Source organism: Podarcis pityusensis (genome assembly GCF_964106645.2).
Source record: "Podarcis pityusensis genome assembly, chromosome: 5".
NCBI classification, from domain to species: Eukaryota; Metazoa; Chordata; class Lepidosauria; order Squamata; family Lacertidae; genus Podarcis; species Podarcis pityusensis.
This window is the reverse complement of record NC_138032.1, coordinates 63110292-63130587: the sequence shown is the minus strand read 5'-3', so window position 1 is coordinate 63130587 and position 20296 is coordinate 63110292. Positions and strand designations below refer to the sequence as shown.

At 40.7% G+C, this 20296-nt stretch overlaps 2 protein-coding genes across 6 annotated transcripts in view; one reads left to right on the top strand and one right to left on the bottom strand.

The window, feature by feature from the left end:
- Window positions 1–1743: 1743 nt before the first annotated feature.
- Window positions 1744–19609, bottom strand: MARCHF5 (membrane associated ring-CH-type finger 5). Of its 5 annotated transcripts, none has more exons than XM_081006814.1 (6): window positions 19539–19609; window positions 8089–8291; window positions 7286–7416; window positions 5351–5534; window positions 4756–4922; window positions 1744–3937 (listed from the first exon to the last, which is right to left on the bottom strand). In XM_081006814.1, exons 1-6 carry the CDS (start codon window positions 19592–19594, stop codon window positions 3821–3823), a joined length of 858 nt encoding a protein of 285 aa, XP_080862940.1. In that variant the 5' UTR covers window positions 19595–19609; the 3' UTR covers window positions 1744–3820. The 5 variants fall into 5 exon arrangements, with proteins under 5 accessions (XP_080862940.1, XP_080862939.1, XP_080862941.1 ...); XM_081006813.1 differs by lacking the exon at window positions 19539–19609 and adding an exon at window positions 18801–18914; XM_081006815.1 differs by lacking the exon at window positions 19539–19609 and adding an exon at window positions 18801–18914 and having other exon boundaries at window positions 4756–4892.
- CPEB3 (cytoplasmic polyadenylation element binding protein 3) overlaps window positions 18998–20296 on the top strand; it is a 73019-nt gene continuing 71720 nt past the window's right edge. The window contains exon 1 of the mRNA XM_081006798.1: window positions 18998–19139. The gene's annotated coding sequence lies outside the window, so the exon portion shown is untranslated. The remainder of the gene's footprint in view (window positions 19140–20296) is intronic.

The following is a 20296-nucleotide window of genomic DNA, read 5'->3' as shown; positions in this document are numbered from 1 at the left end:
CTTTAGGGTTGAGTATTTATTTATTTAGAGACAAACCAACCAGCTGGGAAAAGATACAACCTTCCAATGAGGCATCCTTCATTAGAAATCTCTGGAGGAGAAAACCAAAGAGAAAACCAAAAATGCCTAGGTAAAATATGGAAGGTGTTTAATAAACCCCACTAGATTAATAAGAAAAAATAATACAAATAAAACATGAGTTTTGCTCTTTGAGAGTATTAACTCCTGTGTCAAGATAAAGACAACTTGGAGAAGAATGAACCTAAGGTTAAGCTTAGCCTGAGATCCAATGGATGCCTGCAATGTTTTATAATGTTGGTTTTTTTTACATAATGAAATGAAATATAGTTCTTTACAAAAAGAACCCAATTTTGATCAGTTGCTGGAGATAGGTAGTGCCTTTCCTATTCAATTTTAATAGGGGTAAATAGGATCCTTTATTTTTGCAAGTTAAACAGAAATTTTCATTTTTTTTAAGGGTAGGGATACGAAACACCACAGTGCAACTCCTCAATTGTTGAGGATTTCATGGCGCATGAAATGGTTCAGGGTTTTTTGTTTTTAAATTGAAAACAGTGACTTAAAAAGCCACCCCAACTTGGGCAGATGAATCAGTCATGTTTCTGTATTTGCCACTTTTTTCTAATGTGTATGTGGGGGGCGGGGAGGGAGAGATCACACGAGCCATCCTTACTATGTAAACAAGGGTTGCTTGAATACTGAACAAACTCCTAGAACCCCATGGATTTTACACATCTTTTGACGAGACATCTAATGCATCTGCTGGAATTTGTAAAGCTTGGGTATGAGCACTCTTAATGGTGATCTAAATGGAAGAAGACCGGGATTAGCAAAGGCTCTGCAATTGTAATATAGAAGTTGGCACAACACAGCAATTCCTTGTGGACAAAGAGATTTTGCTGTGTACACAGAGCTGCCTTGCACGCAATAGTTTCCTGGTTTACTGCACAAATGGGCACAAGGCCAGTGTACTGGTGGATCTTCTGTCTGTGCATGGGAACTTTTGATTCTTCCTTGTGAAATCTAAGCTCCCCCTTCCCACTGCAACCCCTGAAAAGCCACTCCAGAAACTGGAGAAACCCTCTAGAATAGCCACCACCCCAATTTTGAAGCTGCTGTAGGTATACGACATCAGCCAAGCATTGATTCACTTGTGACAGTGCTTCCCTATATCATGGGGCTCTTTGAATCCTTGATTCCACTTTCCAGTGCCTAACAAATCCAAACCCCTCTTTCCAACACCAATGTCTCAGCCACACATTGAGGCTTTCAATCTCCTACACAGCAATAGAAATATCACTTCCAGAACCACACAACTTGCATTTCCCAATGCTCATTTAGCATAAAGCAATAGGTTAACTAATTTGGGGTTGGAGAAGGTGGGCTCAGACATTTTATGAAATTAAGCAAAGCAAATGGCGGCATGATCCAAGGATCTGCAGTGGAAAAGAGAAAGGAATTATAGACAGTACAACATAATCTTGCATAATTAAATCTGGGCAGTGTGAAGATGCTCTCGTAGAACTGGGATAATGAACAGCAAGCTCCTTTATGGGAGCTGAAATCTGATGTCGCTAGTTGATGTATGCTAGTAGAAATAATCAACTAATATATTGGTTGTTAAATTAAGCAATGGATATAGTTCAGTGTTTAATAGTTTATTCCCCCAAACATTTAAAGGAATTAAAGCAGTCTATGTTACTATATTTGACACCATACACCTAAAGAATATAAAAAAACTTTATTCAATCTAATCCAGTATGTGATCGTAAATTGCACTACTAAAAACATGTCAAAAGCACAGTAACCAAGGAAATGCTTTTTGCTACTGAATTTAAAATATAATCCCACATTCTTCACAGTACATTTGTAGTGATAAAACAATAATTTCAGCAATTTTACCATAGAACAAAATTTTAGACCAACCAATCTGTACTTTTAGGTTTTGTAAGAGATAGTTTAAAAACCAGCAGGTATCAAAGAGCTGGTGTATATAAAGTAAAGATCACCTAGAAGGCTTCTTACAACAGGAATTTCTGCAAGAAATGTTTTATAGTGCTGAAAACTCATAGAAAGCCAACATTCTGCAGGATACTGCTGAATATATAAATATATAGATATCAAAAGTCAAATTGACTTACAGTAGGGGTTTTTAGTATTTACAACAAGAAACTAAAGTATTCTGTTATGCTTTAGGTTTTTCCACATACCAATGCTGGAATACTAGCTGGTCATTATTACCTTTTAAAATATTACATTTTTTATATTTAAAGTAAAGCTTGCTATGGAAATAATATTTCTTTAGCATACGTTATTACAATCAAACAAAGACTTTTCCCCCATTTGCATCACTTCTGGTCAACAACTATTTACCAGTACTTTAAAAAGATGTGTTTATTACCTTTTCCATGCATTAGATATTTGAACTGGAACATAATTTGAGAGTTTAAGAGACACTCAATGGTTCTTTAATCCTGTCAAAGCAAATACCACTTGTAAACCCAGAATGACTGTCATTTGTTACTTCGCGATGATGTGACTTGTACAGAACCCAATATTTAAACACTGATACACTAATTTCTACTGTTAAGAAAAAGTGCAATTTAAATATCTCCCTTATCAACCTTAATCCTGCCATGTACTAGGAAATCCATCTCATTGACTGGAATGGGACTTGTGCACACATGTCTAGATAGGAACCTAGGCTCCAATCCAAAGAATTTACTTATAGGTGCCACCAAAATCAAGGACACTTTGAAAATAGATTTCAAAAGAGATGCAGTTAAGGTGAGTGCCAGATAAGTCTTAAAAAAATAAAAATAGAAAATAGAAAACTGACTTCAGTAAAGCAGGATTGACTTGTGTAATCAATAGTCTTTTAACATTCACAACTGAACATTTATACTTCCTTCTAAACACAGCTATGTGTTACCAGTGCTTGTTTTTGAACCCTTGCTTCTTGTTTTAGCCTGAATAATGACTCCACAATTTGGTTGTGCTTGCACTAAGCAACAGTCTAATATTGAAACTAGTCACATATAGATTGTAATTCAGTTTTTCAGTTTCACTGGTGGCAGACAGGAATTAATTATATATAATGCTACTTGCATTACAATGTAAGAGCCAAAAGACAGCAATCTGTTGAATTTTTTTAAAAAATAAAAAAGCAATTTGCTGGTGTTCCAAGTTATCAGACCCAGACAGGTTTTTCTATATTTAATGAAACTTCTAACAATCTGGGCTGTTGTGATGGACTATGTGAACTAGCAAGAAAATGAGTTGAGTTCTGCTATCACTAATTTGAGGCTTATTCTTTAGCTTCCTCTATGAATACGGGAACCCTTATTAACTGACATTCCAGAGTTCCACTTGGCAATAATAAACTATGCATATTTTTAGAAGTTTCTTATATTGGCCCATTTATCAAAGTACTGTGCATTTACTGCAATAAGCATACAAAATATAATTCAATACAGTCTGCACATAATTTATTAACTTCACAACTGTTTGGCTTCTGTTTTGAAAGAAGGCAACATTTGCCCATAGGAAAATGATTCAGATGTCTTCCGCCACAAAGTAAACACATCAGTGAAAACAAATCACATTCTTAGGATCAACAACTAAGGAGGATTTGCCCTGCCATAATAAGGTATTTTATTATTCTATGGGGGTGGGTGGGGGACCACAAAAATCAGCAACATATCCTCCAATTTCAGCTCCTTTAGCCAAATAATAGGTATTGGTACATTGCTGCTGAATATAGCAGATGAGATTGTAAAAGTCTGACATCCACAGTCATTTATGCACCTTCTTGCTCAGGATAGTTTAAAATTTTCCGATGAGCTTGTCGCAAATATTGCTGCTGTTTGAAATAGACCTTGAAAGCTCCTTTTATAGCAACAAAAGCAATTCCGCCCTAAAATAAAAGGGAACAATTATTCAAAACTGACAGAACACGTTTAACACCTAATATATTTTTTTAATGGTTACATACACACACAGGATTGTCAAGCCCCGTTTCCTTTGAAGTTCGGCTAATTAGAGCAATTCTGTACTAAAACCCAAAGCATACATTTCCCTGTCACAATGGGGGTAATCTAATGTTTCTATGCTGAGTTTGCACATTCTTTTGAAAGTTTTCATTCACTTAAATGGGGAGGGGAGGGTTATGATTTGTTCTAGGGCTGAATCTCAACCTTCTCACCCACCCACCCCGTGGGCCATTTTGACAGGTGGGTGGGGTTACTGACACAAAAGAGAAAAAGAGGATGTTCAGTCCTTCACAGCTCATGCCCAGTCCTCCAGTCCATGGTTCACAGGACTGTGTGAATGCAATCCTACAGCAAGGGTGGGGCACCTCCAGCATGTCCCAATTTGGCTCACCAGGCTGTTTCCTAAAAAAAAACCCACCCACCTGCTCCATATCTAATGCTATATGTGACATCATGTGCAGTTAAGGATGCATTCCAAAGGAACCACCAGAAAGTATCCTTGGACCCCAAGAACCACCACTAACCCCCAGACCCTATGAAATAGGACCTACTCGAACTCCAAAGTGCCATATAAATGCTATCTGAATGTTTTAACTGATATTATGTAACAGTAAATGCAACAAAACACACCAAGCGTGTTATTTGACAGAAGTACAACAAAGGTGAAAATATGCAGAGAGAAGCCAAATCTCCTACACGTCTGCCAATCTAGTTCTATAAAGGAAACTTTACACAGTCTTACCAAAATTGTTCGCTGAAGATTAGAGTTAACACTGCTGAACATCAACTTGCCAACTATCGTAGCAATAGTGGGAAAGACAAGAGCTCCACAGAGAATACGAGTAGCAGAGACGTGATCTGCCAGAGGGTTGGCCTCAGCTGGAATACGAGGAACAGGACATCCAATCCCTAAAGAAAAATGCCATTGCTAACCAAGAATTAGAGTGCACTAAACCAGATTTGTATTACAAATTTAACCTCTCCATTCCAATTAGCTCTTCGATTTAATGGTTTTGAGTACTCCCAGCCAGAAAACTTATGTACTGCAACACATTCTAATAAAATTATTTATGGCATTTACTTCTAGTTTCACAGATTAGAAAGTGCTGCTCACAATTACACTGTTTTTAGTCTTTATACTGCAATACCTTCTTGCAAGCTGCATTTGGGAGATGGAACTCATCTAAGCAAATATTGTGCTGGACAATATCTTTTTACTTAGCACCAAGGAGAGAAAAAGAGAAGTGCTATATTTTGGATACTAAAATCTATCTTACCACCCCTCCTCACAGAAACAGCCAAGCCTAGATATTCTACTCAAATTTTGGTAGCATTACCTGGAAATATGCTGTTCAGAATCTGTAGTTTGTTAGAATATTTTCGCCACAATCTAAGCACATAGTCTTCCCAGCGAATCATCTTTCCCAATATAAGCATAACTGGGATGGTGGGAAGTCCAATTAAAAGGAATAAAGGATCAGCTCTTTCCATAACGTCGAGGCCTTCTTTATGACCCACAACCTGATGAATAAAAAATACATTATTACATTAAGCACAGCACCATTCTAAATAGAGGTAATGTGGCTACTTTACAATGGCTTGACTTCAGGAGCTACAACTAAAGAACAACCTAATTTGAACCACCATCCAGAGAACCTACATGCCACTGCCCTGTACACTTATAGTAGCGCTATTAGCTTCTTTTGCACACCGAGATCAGAGTGCCAGACCTTCTGGGCTGGTGAGCAACTCATACGATTAGGCAACTGTTTGTCTCTCTTAGGCTAGATATCCATTTAGAACCCACTGCACCATCAAGTCAAATAATCCTGTTTCTGAGTATACGTAATTATTGCATTTGAGTTTGGCAGCACAGGAAACAATCTTGTAACTGAAACCTGACAAACCATTTTAAAAAGATATAGATACATATCTGAAATGTAGATAGATCTGAAACAAGGATGTATTTTTAAGCAGCTGTTTTCGGTATTAATTCCGCTATATATGTCCAAAAGCATCTTGATATGAGTCATGAGGAGTATTGCAGTCAAGAAAGAGCGCTACCCCACAAAAACTTTAAAATAAATGTTTGATATATATATGCTACTCAAAAATGATGTTCCTAGAACTATGTATCAAGAACAGAACCCATGAGAAAAGCTAACTTTTTTAAATGTCCGATATTTTTCAATCCACAGTTGTGCTGATAAATAACCACAGTCTATAAATAATTGAAAACTGTTATGACAGCAGCAGTACATTGAGCACATCTGTGCAGTTGTCAAAAGCCTGCTTCAAGTACTATATATAAAGTGAACAGATGGATGGTGAAGGTACTGCAAGTGACTCCATATCTATACTCAAAGGCAGGAGCGCATAAAAAAGGAGTCCTGGCTTGTATCTTTCCTCCAAGTATTCCTCTAGACAGAAAAGATGAAAAATTGGGAAGAGGCTGAGAACAAACTTGTTCATTGAAACTATATAGGAAGTCTATATCCAGGCTGAGGGCTTGGCTCTGAGCATTATCCCTTTCCTCTCAACTAGGTATTTATTTCATTTGTTTCCCAGCTTTCCTCGAAGAACAGAATACACAAGCATTTTATCATCACAACAGGGGGAAGGCTAGCCCAAGCAAGAATAACTGGCCCAAGGTCATCCAATAAGCTTTATGGTGAAACAGTGACTGCTTCCTTCCCCTGACCCCCACCCCCCAAAAATGGGAAAGGTGAGCAATAAGCAGTGAGAGAATCATGGTGAGCATGAGAAAAGCAAGAGAAAAATCTCAGATCGTAGGTAGAAGCAACAGGATTTATCAAGGAATCTGTTTCTCATCCAAATAGCCGCAGTGACTCCCATATAGTTTAGCAGAGCTTGTTAATGAATAGAAAAGCACAAGTACAAGTGGGCATATGCAGAGAAATACAGACACAGGCAGAAATGGACAGATGTGAGGTTTTGCAGGATATTTATGATGAAATTTATTCAAACAGATGCTTGTGTGTGTAGAGGGAAGAGCTGAATACAGCTGTGCCTGTTAGATGGGATTTGGCAATCTGTAAGCACAGAGTTACATGAAATAGCAAGGCGGGTAAGGAAAAACCACCATATGGGTAAGGAAAGAAGAATATGGAGTCACGCTCTTGTAAACTGTGTTTTCCAATCCTCTCACGGAATTTTCTTCCTTACAAAAAACCAAACAAACTTCTTCAGCAACTGTCTAGAAGTTTGCAGCTTGATTAAGATAATGTAACATTTAGAAAGTGCATCTGAACCTGCATCACTGTTACTGCTCCGTAAGTGACAGCTGTCCAGTAGATAGAGCCCACCATTATTCCAGCTGCAGCAAACGGACAGGCTTTTGAGATAAGGCGATCTGCCAGGTCCAAGACATAAACAACTGGACCTATAACATAAAGGAGAAATAAAGTTTTGTAGCAGAGATGATGAATCAAAAGAGTATATAGCATGGCACTACCTCTATTAACTCTATCACTGTCTTTTATGATTGGATGCTATGAGCTGCTCTGAGAATCTCAGTGCAGGATAATAATAGAACAAAATTCAACCCTGAATGTTACACTGTCCCTTGCATCACTGTACATCACCTTGAGACAATTGTGCATAAGGCAAATGATGGTATCTTCCTTATTACATAAGAATGTAAAATGTCACCACCCTCTACAGTTTGCATTGCTTATAGGCAGATGGGAGTTCGCACCCAGCCCCGCACATCTCCTTCAAGCCCCCACTGAGGCTTGAAAGGCCTCATGAGGATGTTTACAAAGTGTGGTTTTAAATCCCTGTGGTCCACTTTGAAAGTGAAGCACCCCTTGACATCAATATGGCATAAGGTGATTGACAGGTGGGCAGCATGTGGGTGGAAGGAGCTGTGAGGGTTAGGGGTGAGGTGTGAAAGATGCAGAGTTGCCAAGGGAGGGTGAGGGGGTTGGCGAGCTGAGCAAGCAGGGATGGAGCCCCTGGTTAATATTAGTAGTAATGGTGGTAATATAATAATATTCCAGTGGTGTGCTCCCCGCAACCCACTCTTCATGGAAGTTTCACGTGCGCATCTTACCTAGTTTTGGAAATACTATTAAGTATTCTGCATTGCACTGAGGACAGGCAACACGAGCTGTACTGTTCCCTCTCTGTTTTTCATCCACCCAGCGCTGTAGACAAGTTTGGTGAACCCATTTCGTAGAGCCTCTACACCTGCATGGTCTCACCCACTCTGCTGTTCTGTCATCCTCATCAGTTGCAAAACATACCCAACAACTCCTGAAAGTTAAGCACAAAGGACACATCAGAAAGCTTTAGCTGTCAATATCGTAAGAATAAAATCTCCCCAACCATTTTATTGCTAACTTGTTTACCTAGAAAGGGCATTTCCTAAATGCAGTGCTACTAACTCAAATTCATCAATACCATATTCTAATAGCTAGATTTAAAAAAAAAATATGTGTGTGCTTAATCCTAATGCCATTTCTTAAAATCATATTTTGCATCATTCACGTCTGAAGTAATTGAGGTCCATTTGCAATTTTTTGCTTTATTCATAATGTATTCCAACAAATGAACAAATTATTCTACACATAATATTGATATTTTGGACTTTCCTGAATAGGGAATGTTTACATCCTGGCAACACTTACAAATAAAGAAAAATGTGATTGTAAAATTAAGGAAGGAAATACACTTAATTCTCTTGTAGACTGATTATTTTATTTTTAGTTATAAATGTGTTTGACAGTAATCTAGCGAATGGAAAAGTGCCCTCTTACAATTGATCTTTCCCCTCCTGTTCAGATAACGGAGTGATTGCATTATAAATACATCTAAGTCTGTAAAGCCCTTTGCTTTCCACAATCAATCGTAATCACAGCACTATACAGAAAATGCACAGCAAAAGAGACATACACTTCCTTTTCCAATATGGAGAGAGAAAAAATTCCATTATTCTTATCATGTCAAATCTACATAGCTATGGCACTGCAACTAAGCAGAATTCTACCTTCCTTCATTCACTTCATTTCTTTCTTACTTCCGTCAAGAATATTGTTACAGTACTGGGCAGTATATAATAAATACAGCAAATAAACAAATACAAAAATTTCTAAGAACTACAACTTTTAAATGTTATTCAGGAAGAGTAGAATGATCTAGAGTTCAGAATAGGGCAGTAAGTAAATCCACAAAGAAACTGTACAGTTAATTACAACTTTCCCACATTTGCACCGGAAAGATTTCTGGCTGATTGTGTTCAAAAAATACTGCATTGAAATGAATAAATGCTTATTTATGTAAACTATTTTAATCCATTCCATATTTATAATCACATGATAGGACAGAAAATAATCGTATTTCTTATTTCCAAAATGCTTATCCTGCCTTTCAATGACTAATTTGCATTCTCAGGGCATCTGAGAAACGCAAACACAAAAAAACCATCCTCATCAAGGAAAGATACACAAATAGTTGTATCAGGAGCAAAAACAACAGTAGACAGTTTACTGGGAAGATAATCAAAATTGAATCTTAAATTGAAGGCAGGGTGGACTGATTTAAATCAAATCTTTCATCTTGAAATTCATCTATTTTCTGAAGCAGCATGCATACCAGTTGGGTGCTATAACAATTGAACACATTTTTCTGCAAACAAATACATTTCCAATGAACCTCAGACTTCTGCTTGTGATATAAGGCCTTTACTTCTTCAGCTCAAACTACAGCATAGAAAATAGGTCTGCATTCCTACTTACTGTTCTGAACCACTTTGGTGCCTGCCACCAGGCTCAGAATAATGGAGGCAAACCAACAAGATCTGATGGGACACCCCTGCACCAAGCATTACTTACCATTGTTATAAACCGTTTGGCACAGGATTTCCAGAGTTTATTCAAATAAAGATTTAAATATTTTAAAGTAAGCAGCACCAGCTGATGCGGCTTTTAGGAATTTTATAAATTAATGAATAAGGACACAAGGAACTTAATTACTACCACCCTGCCCTCAATAGCATGGGCCAGCAAACTTTTTCAGCAGGGGGCCAGTCCACTGTCCCTCAGACCTTGTGGTGGGCCAGACTATATTTTGGAAAAAAAATATGAACGAATTCCTATGCCCCACAAATAACCCAGAGATGCATTTTAAATAAAAGCACACATTCTACTCATGTAAAAACACAATGATTCCTGGACCACCTGTGGGCCTGATTTAGAAGGCGATTGGGCTGGATCCAGCCCCCGGGGCCTTAGTTTGCCTACCCATGCTCAATAGCTTCAGACTTGGCAATCAACAAATTATCTTGGGAAAGTCCCCTAACAAAAATAAACATATACTCTTTCTGTGGTGTATTCTATCTTATATACCCAAACTTAGCTATTATTACTACCTTTATTTCACTACAGCTCTGTCCACTGTGTGTGTGTGTGTGTTTTGTATTCACGTCTAACAAATGGCATTCCGTTTACTTTCAACTTTCCATTATTTAAGCAACACTCTCCCCCCAAAAAGAAATGATGAGATGTTGCTAAGATGTTGGAACTACACGGCAATAGAAAAGCATTTATCCAAGCTTTAAAAAAATGCATACAGGAAATAAGTTGAACAATTCAATCTTTCTTTTCACTATTACAGACGAAGTGGAATTTCTACACATAGACACACACACATATCAAAAAGCAAAACAGAAATAAAGTCACAAATGCATAAACTACTAAACATCCTCACTGAAATTTGAGGAGTCTTTCGAACCAAAAAATAATATCAGACTGGTATATCAACTCTTTTACCTAGAAGACACATGCATGGCATATTTCATAGCTTGCTCAAGTTACAATGTATGATGGCTACCTCTGAACTGTTAATGAGTGCAAAACTGGGCCACACAGATAAAGTTGTGACATGCCTTGGGGCAACCTGACACCCCAAGAGGTCTAAAGTTCATTTGGATGACAGGAAAAAATGACTTTACAATCTTGCAAAAGAACACCCTTGAATTAGTTATTAAAGGCTATACTTTGAAGTATTAAAACATGTTTAATACTAGGTTATATGCTTGAAATATAATATATATCATTAAGACTATCAAATTCATTTTGATGCAGCAATGGATCAATGTCACATACATTTTTTAAACAAGAAGTTTCATCCAATTTATTGCTCAACAGCTATATTTTAAACAATGGATGGCCTACAAAAAGAATCACATGATATCCTTTATATTCTTAAGCCTTTAGCAAGTTATGAATAATGAATAGTAAATCCCTTGTTTTCTGTCATCAGCTTTATCTTGCTATTGACAGTAGCTACAGCAGAAAGAGCTAAATAAAACCATTGACACAAGGATCTCAGTTCTTGCCAGATTTTCCATTTTCTTGTATTGAATAAAACATTACCCTGGTCTTAGTACAGAATCAGGTCGCTACTCAGACTGCAACCTAAAATAGAAACAGCTAGCTAGGTCAAACAAAACATAGTTTCTAAAAACTCAACATTACTATATAAAACCAAATGAATTAGCAATAGTATACTTTCCCCAACTCTTTTCTACTTTAAGCATTTCAGAACAGACTTATTATTTCAGTCTTGAAAATAAATATCTCTTTATTCTAGCTACTATTAGCTTTCAGCTTCACTGGAGATCCACAAGTTCTAACATCATGAAAGAGGATCTTTGCATCCTGGATTTCAAGTTTCCCAAAAATGACACTTCTGTTAATTTTGAGCAGCACATCTAGCTTAGCATCCCATTCTTGCAGTGGCCAACCTGCTGGCTACAGGACTTCCTTGGCAATTGTCCACTTACATATATGTCGAAGTTACTCATTACTACAGCACTTTCTTCTTTTGGGTGCTTCCTTGATTTCATTCTCCATCTCAATATCATCTTCACATTTTGATCAGTGGCAAGATAGTAAGCCCACTTTTGGGGCCAAGTACAGTATAATCAACCACAGCAGCTGTGTGAAGGATTCTGCCCCTTTGGGGATTTCTAGCTTGGGGACTCTATGCCCGATGTACAGTGATGCCACCTCCATGATGTCCTTCCTGTAGAGTTTATATCCAGAAATAACCATGTCCCACTGGTTTCTCTCCGTTCCACCAGGTTTCCATTATGCCCACTATATCAATGCTGTCCTCTAAGACCAAACACTCCAGTTTGCCCATCTTGGCTCAGAGGTGTCTAGTAGCATTAGCACATAAACACACAAATATAGCCGCTCTCGCTCTCCAAGTATCTTTTGGCATGTGTGTTTTATGCTACATCATTTAGTAAGTCAGAAATGTCAGCCATGTGCCCCCTGCCCTCTTAACGCTTAGTTCTACACCTCCCCTATTTAAATCAATTTTTTTCTTCATCTGGTGGGGAAGGGAACACTTCTTCTGAACCAGACCCTGTTTTGTTCCTGTCAGCTTTCCCCCCACAATCAGTTTAAAAGCTGCTCTGCCACCTTTTGATTTTAAATGCCAACCGTCAGGTTCCGTGCCAGTTCAAGCAGAATGTATTCAAGTATGTGAGGGAAGAGCCTGTTTTTCAATATAGGTGTGGCTCCATTTGCTCTGTGCCAGACAGCTGGCTATTACTTTGTGTCTTAAGTTCAATTGATAGGGATTTTGAAAAGTAAAATTTCAAGCACCACTAGATTACACCACTTTCCAGCTGTTGTGCACATAACAACTAATTTCAATATTTATGACCCTGTAAGTGAGGGTCTGTGGACAAAACATCAAGAAGATAGATACTCATACCTCCCTTTTCTTAATTTCTATATTAATCTACTGCAAAGTTTATCTTAAAAGCAATCTGGGGATTTAAAGCAGTGTGAGCAACTAAATTTTACATGGATGGTGCAGGAAGAAGAGATTCATTTAACTAGTCCTGCCAGGGGAAGCCCACACAAGGACATCTGCTAGCACAATACGGCTTCCCCCCATCTCCTCCCCCTGGTATGGAGGAACTCCTGGAACAGCACATTAGGCGGGAAGGAAAGGGCAAATTATACCATCAAGCAAACAGAATTGCTTGCTCTGATGGAGTGTTCTGCTTAGCACAACGTTGAATTCTTCCCTGAGCCTTTTCAGAAGACACATAACCATAATTGTACAATATTAACCATTCTGTTGCACACAGAATGTACAGCAAAAGAATGCTCAATCTTTTTTATACAGAATGAGTGGCATCCTACATTTCTTCTAGCATAAGGAATTTCAGCTGAGCAGTGGAACTTTCCTGCCCTTGTCTCTCCCCCATAGATCCCAGAAACGTGCTCCAAATGGTTGAGGAAATCTCCAGAACAGATTTAGAGGGTGCACAGGGAAAGAGGGGAGAAGTTCTGTTGTATAGTTAAAAGTCCTTCTACTAGTAGAACTATTTTGCTGGATACATCATTTGCTTTTGAAAATTAACGTTGTTCTAAACTCTCAATGTTTTCTATTTTCTGTGAGATTACAGTACTGACCTATTTGCCTGACTTCTGCAGTTTTACACACCAAACGTTGTTTTAATTAGATACAGAACTGGTCAGTAAAGGGGAAGAACTAGAAGCATCTTAGGAAACCAAGGTAGTGTTATTACTGGACAAATTTCACAAGATCTGTATGAAGATATTCTTGATTAGATTTAATTATAGTAATGAATGTTTGCCTTTAGTGGAATTACAAAAGGTCTTACGTAAACAAAAGGTAGGTGTGTATAGGATTGCACTGTTAAGTACTTAATCTTGACACTATTTAAAGACTCTACAATGTTTCCTTATCATATTGCACCACTAGGCTAGAATTTTATGCCTTGTCACTGCTACTTACACAACTTCACTAATCAGCCACTCTTCATCTGTGTGCACCAACCATCATGTTCACTCATCTTGTGAGTGGAAAGAGGAAGTAGAAAGTGCCTTTTTTGCTCTTAAATAATTCTGCCACTGGGAAGCAGACCTTCCTCTTTGTGAACGTGTAGACAAATAATTCAAATACTACTGGTTGAAATACCTTATTTGTTTTGCTGATTGTGTAAATGGCTTAGGGCATTTGTTTTCTCCTTCCGTGGGTGGCAATTAATTCTAGCAACTGCAGAACTGCTACTCCCAATCATTAAACTTTCTGTTTCCACATACAGAAACTACTTCTAGTAACTGCAGTTGTGCCTAAAAATCCCTTTCTTTATTGAGCACACGGATTGTTGTTTAAATTAGCATACAGAGAACAAAAAAATGCCTCCAAATTAATTTTTAAAATGAGAACTACTTTTTCTGGAAAAAGAACATTAAAATCAACATAAGAGCATATAAGATAAAGTATTTATGCCTTGTACTTTAAAAGATTTATTAAGATATATATTTATAACAAAAAAACATTTATCTCCAATTTCATTTACTATCCTACAATAATATGAGAAGAATTAACATGTCCTTATGACATCAATTGCCCCTGCAGCAAATAGCACACCACCACTGAATTTTAATGTGAGTGATCATTGCCCCCTTTTTTTCCATTGTATAATAATTTTCAAATACACAACTTCTGCCAACACTTACAGATTAATGTCTATTTAGAAGCAATTCTCCTAAAAGTCCACCAAGCTTACTCCCAGGGAAGTGCTTTAAAATTTAAGCTAATCAATACTTATTCTCTATTGAATGGCAAATCTTGTTTTCTTTTAATGAAAAAACACTGTCACTCCCATTTTGGAGAGAAAAATGCTATTGTGCCTCTATACGTGCAGGTATCCATGGTACATTACAAACATGATGGAAGGGCTGCTGAATGTCTGCACTTCCACTAGGAAACAGACAGAGGCAAACATCTGAACCAGGCCAAAAGTCACCAGGGGGAGAGAAGTAACCTAAGGTAGGTTTCCCCAGCCTGGTGTCCTCCAGAAGTTTAGAGGTCTACAATTTGAGCATGGCCAACAGTGAGGAGTGATACTGGTTGTAGTATAACACTTTGTATAGGGCAGGGGGAAAAACCAGGCTGGGGATCTTCTCCTCAGTTTTTCTCTATGTCACAGGAGACTATTTCCACATTAGAGAAGTCAATAAAAGATGAAGAAAGGCTGCAGAAGAGACAGATGTTAGAATTTGCTGGCAAAGCATAACTCCTGAACTTTGGTTCAGTCATCATCCACTGCATTCAATGGGGCATTCTACATCTGTGTATAGAACTGTGACCTAAGTAGCCTTGGACAAGCCACTCTCTCTCAGCAGCAGTGATCCATCTGAACTATGGAGATACAACTTTTGTCCACAGGCAGCTTTCCAGGTCATGTGGCCAGCATGATTAAATGCACAGAGAAACATGACGAATGCCAGAGCGCATGGAAACGCCTTTTACCTTCCCGCCACAGCAGTACCTATTTATCTACTTGCACTGGTATGCTTTTGAACTGCTAGGTTGGCAGAAGCTGGGACAGAACAATGGGAGCTAACCCCATTGCAGATTCAAATCGCTGACCTTCTGATCGGCAAGCCCAAACGGCTCAAAGGTTTAGACCACAGTGCCACCCGCATCCCTTATCAGGTTACATATATCAGGTAAATTAAGGTAGTTTGCTGCATGTAATGTAAGTTGCCTTACTAACTCCCAACATTCATTTAAAAAAGGCATTCCTACCACAAAGATAGGCAAGGCAACAACTTTCCAAAAGTGAGTGATTCCCCTGTATTCACTAAGAAAGACTCATTTCTAAATATGATAAATGAAGATCAACTACATTGCAGTGCTTTTCCCCCCAGGGGGTACTCAAGGGTACACAGTACCAGCACCTCTTTTGTTGTTGTTAAGAAGTGTGGCACTTACTGTAACAACTTCATGGTGAGTACCAGCACCTATTTTTCTAGGAAAAAAGCACTGGTACATTGGCATTTGCCTCTCCAAAATTTCATTTAGCATTCTCTTTGTTTAGTTAAGTCAATGCTAATTAAAACTTCAGGAGTTTTGCACGATGGCTAACATGAACTAAAAGCAAGCAAATTATATTTTGCTATACTATATAATATTTAGCCTAAATAGTATGAACTTAAAAGTCTTCTTTAAAAACCAGTGAAACCATTTCCATCAAGGTGGTACAATAAAGAATTATCCTTATGCTGTATCTCTCATTTTGTGGACACAAACCAACAGCAATATCCCAAGCAACTAGTATTGTACACTATACAACTTCTGCCAATAGCTCATGACAGTGTTTCCTCTTGATTTGTTAATACACTTCAAACAATGTGACCAAAAAATCCACTTATTTATTAAGTTGGCATCTGTCTTGTCTCCAGAGCCAATAGAATGTGTATCCAGGGGTGCAGTCAAACCACTGGAGAATCACAGTGCCTGTTATGGCTGCAGAAACCAGTAACTCATAACTGCCGACTTCTGCACTGCTTTTGCTGTGTTAGCAGCACCTAAGTGACCTCTCTGGGGCGAAAGCCTGGGCAGTGTGTATGGAGGTCCTGGGCTGCCCAGATAATAAGACCCCCCCCTCTTGGCCTCACTGATGTGGTCCAAAGGAAAACAGAGCAATACATTTGGCATCAGCTTGGATGCAGGAGTTGCTGGAAGGATTCATACAAGACGCCATCTAACTGTCTTAGGGACTCCACTCTGGATTCGTGTAGGGTTGGCTCCTTGGCCTTTTCATCTTTCAAAGACGTCCCACAAGGCAGCGGGTACAGATTTTCCCCCAGGGTTTACTCCCAAAGCCTTTCTTATGGATGAGTATAGCTGCAAGGCAATGGAGGTTTTGATCAGGTTTTCCTTTTCCATAATGGCCTACCTTACCAGGTTGATAAGCCATCTGCCCCTCACCTCCCACTACAGCATGTGCAGAAACCACCTTCTTGACTGTTGGATCCACTATTTGTCTTATCCACTAACACCTGTCTTGACGTGCAGGGGAAGTCCTTAACACACTGAGGGTTTGAGACCCATTGGCTACCCTCAGCTGTTTTAGCCAGCCAGCTGAAGCCATTTCCTGAGGTGTGGCCACTGCTGCATGCTGACAGCTTCTAAGAACCACAGGTGAGAGCTGACTGAGTGCAGGATGGGAACCAAAGGTGGACAAACCACCCCAGACAGCATGATGTGTCCCCCACCAGAGGTACTAACCCTCCTCCAACAGCCCATATCAACACCCAGTATCAATCCCTTATATCTAGTAACTACAATACAGGCAACACATGATTTGTGTGGGAGTTGCATTCTGGATCATCACATGCGACGGTGGAGCATGCATATGCCTGCTTCGCTCCTGTCCCCTTTCCAGCCACTTCCAGGTTGCTGCAATGCCCTATCATGGTCGTGCATCAGTTGGACACACATAAATTCATTGTTGCCTATATTATTGGAATGCAATTAAATGAGACTGTGGTTCCTCAATTGACTAATGTAACCATTTTGCCTTACTCAAGTCAATAGGGCTGTTCTCAAAGATATGGGAATTTACCTTCTGTTACTAAGTGAAAAAAAGCACAGGCTAAGGTCTGGGTTATTTCCATTATCATGCCACCTACCACAACAGAAAAGCAATATACTTTATATAGAATTACTAACAGGACCCGTCTCTTACATGTTATTACTGTAGATAAAAGGTAAGCCAACAACTGTGGAACTACAGTGATCACTGTAGCAGTACACAATATGGAATGAAAAGATAGTACAGCAACCCATAGTCATATAGCTGGATCTCAACTCTACAAGAATCCTTTGAAAAGTTGTCCCAACCCTCCACATACTAGGTTTCTAACTTAATCTTTATTCTCTGCTTCTCCCCTGCAACCACGAAGCCAGAACAGTAGCACTCCTGTCCTTCTGGGCCACAGAATTCAAACTCTTTTGGAATGAAGGCCTGGGGACTCTGAAGTAGTCAGTGCTGAAGGATAGTGACAAAGACATAGAAAAGGTTACTCGGACATGCAATGGTAGTATGAGCACAAGGTTGCTCCATGTGGTGGAAACATCCATGATCACAACTCATTGTTTTATATGCAAGATCTGTAAGCTACTAAAATAGGGGTTGTGGGTGTTGACATAGATGTTTTTAACAGCACTGTAGGGGCTACTAATTTTACGATTACTGCAAGGTGAACTTAGCGACAGTTTGTACTGGAAGACATTTGACAGCAAACGGTGCGTGTGTGTGTTATGTGGGCCCAAGGCCTCATTAACCCTCAGAATGCTCATGGTGGGGGCAAAGCAGCAACTCTCCAATCCCCCCCCCCCCAAAAAGACACAAACAGCCCTGCGTTTCTTTTTGAGCCCTCGTTGCCACATCCGCTCAGGCCTTGGGCAAGCAGCTCCCCTCAAATTCCCCCCGTGACTTTCTGCACGCATATAGGCCGTCGCGGCCCAGGATGGTGCGGTGCCTCCACGCGTGCTTTCCCTTCGACCCGGTTCCTGCTCCAAAATCACCCCCTCAAGGCGCACCTGGAAACGGGCCCGCCTGACCTCCCGCAGCTCCGCTTCTTTCCCCGTACCTGTCCATGGTCTGCGGTATCAGCAAGCCCGTCTGCTCCGACATCCTCTCCGGGTGCGGGGAGCCCGGGGGCTCGGCTACGACAGGCGCCAGGAGCCGGTCGGGGGAAGCAAGGCCTAGAGCCTGCCGCCAAGGAGGAGGAGGAGGAGGAAGCGGCAGGAGGCTCTCCTTCCGAGCGGCGACGGGCCCCTTTGACTAGACGGCGACCTAGGCCGGTAAGGGGGGGGGGGCAAGGAGAGCGAGAGGCACAACAGATCCGCAGCCTCGGAGCGGGCGAGGGGGCGGGGAGGAGCGAGGGCAACTGCGCACGCGCGGGGCCCTCTTACCTCACAGAGGAACCGCCGCTGCGCCTGGTTCCCTTCTCGCCCACTCCGAGCTGAGATACCGCAGAGCGCGCCCAAGGCACCATGGGAGATGTAGTTCCCGCTCTTCGCCGGCCCTGAGGGGGGGATTTAAATTCCCCTTTCCCTCCCCCTCCCAACCCCCTCGCCCCTGCCGCCTTCTTCTCCTTCTTCTAACGGCGCGCTCGCTCGCGACAGTTGCTCGTTGCCCTGCTCCTCCTCGCCCGCCGCCGCCGCCGCTGCGTGAGAGCGCGGGCCGGCCGGGGTTGGGGTTTTGCCTTCGGCTGGGGGAGCGGCGAGATGGCTACGCTCGCTGAGGGAAAGGTCAGCACACACCTCGACGCTGTCAATTCTTGCTCCTTGCTCCCCACCCTCCCTCCCTTCCTTGGGGAGGAGGAAACAGAGAGAGATGGGCGAGTGTTTCCACAACTCTCATTTCCCCCGCTCCCTGTGCGGAGACGGTGGTGGGGTGAGGTGGGGTGGGGAGAGGTATTTTTCGGTTACATCATCACATTGAAGCTCCTTCGGCCCCCTTTGCCTTGCCTTCCCCACTGGTACAGGTGCGCCTCCTTTGTCCCAGGGCATTCAGCGGGGGGGGGGCAACTCTCTCCCATCCCCCCCCTCGTCACAGACGTCCTTTTGGGGCAAAGGGGTGGCTGGGCTGTGACCCCTTGACTGACTGCTCGCTTAAAGAACTTCATGTACAGTAAACTTGTTTGTTACCTTGATCTACTTAGCCTTTCCTCCAGGAGGCTTTTCCCTCTGCGCAAATGGTCCATCCAGCTCCCTGCCCCACACTTTTATCCTTCAAACTCCCGTATGAGGTAGGTTAGGCTGAGGGGGGGTGTGTGACTGGCCCATGGTCACCAAGTGAGTTTCCCAGCTGAGGGGTTTCAGCCCAACTAGTCACTGTACTAGCCAGAACCACTATAGAGAATGGCTACTTTTCTTGCCAAAATATGACACAATTGCCACCACCACCATCACCACCCTGCCACAAAAAAGGTCACCTGCCTCAACAAAAGGAAATAATGCAAATACGCTTTGAGTATGTGTTGCGAGTTGGTTAATAATATGCTTTTCATGAGTTTTGTGACTTCTCCCAATCTTTTTTTATTGGGGAGGCTGTTGCTGTAATTGAAACCAACATTTTATTATGGCTGTGTTTCTCAACCTCAATTTCTGAGTCAACAGAAGTACCATTCAGGAGACTTTTCTCCTGGGAAGAGGGTGCTGGAGCTTGGAGGCATTTTTGTAAAAGATGTTTGTGTACCAGTATTCATGTTGAGTAAAGGGGACAAACACCCAGGCTGTAAATTTATGTGAAAATGTTACATATTTGAAGTACGGTGTAACTAAGTAACCTAACCAATTGGGGCCTACTTTCTATAATGTTCTGTAAAGTAGCCAAAGGAATGCTGCCACTTTTTGACCTTTTCTCTTTTTCAATATTTTGATTAAACATGCAGACTAGCATATAG

What these genes read in the sequence shown, in the direction of transcription:
- MARCHF5 (XM_081006813.1), bottom strand. Translation starts at nt 18,883, where the DNA reads ATGGTGCCTTGGGCGCGCTCTGCGGTATCTCAGCTCGGAGTGGGCGAG. An exon ending in AATAGTATTTCCAAAACTAG is followed by an intron (nt 7,417 to 8,088) that starts GTAAGATGCGCA and finishes TTTATGTTATAG; the next exon opens with GTCCAGTTGTTTATGTCTTG. An exon ending in TCTGAACAGCATATTTCCAG is followed by an intron (nt 4,923 to 5,350) that starts GTAATGCTACCA and finishes ATTTTTCTTTAG; the next exon opens with GGATTGGATGTCCTGTTCCT.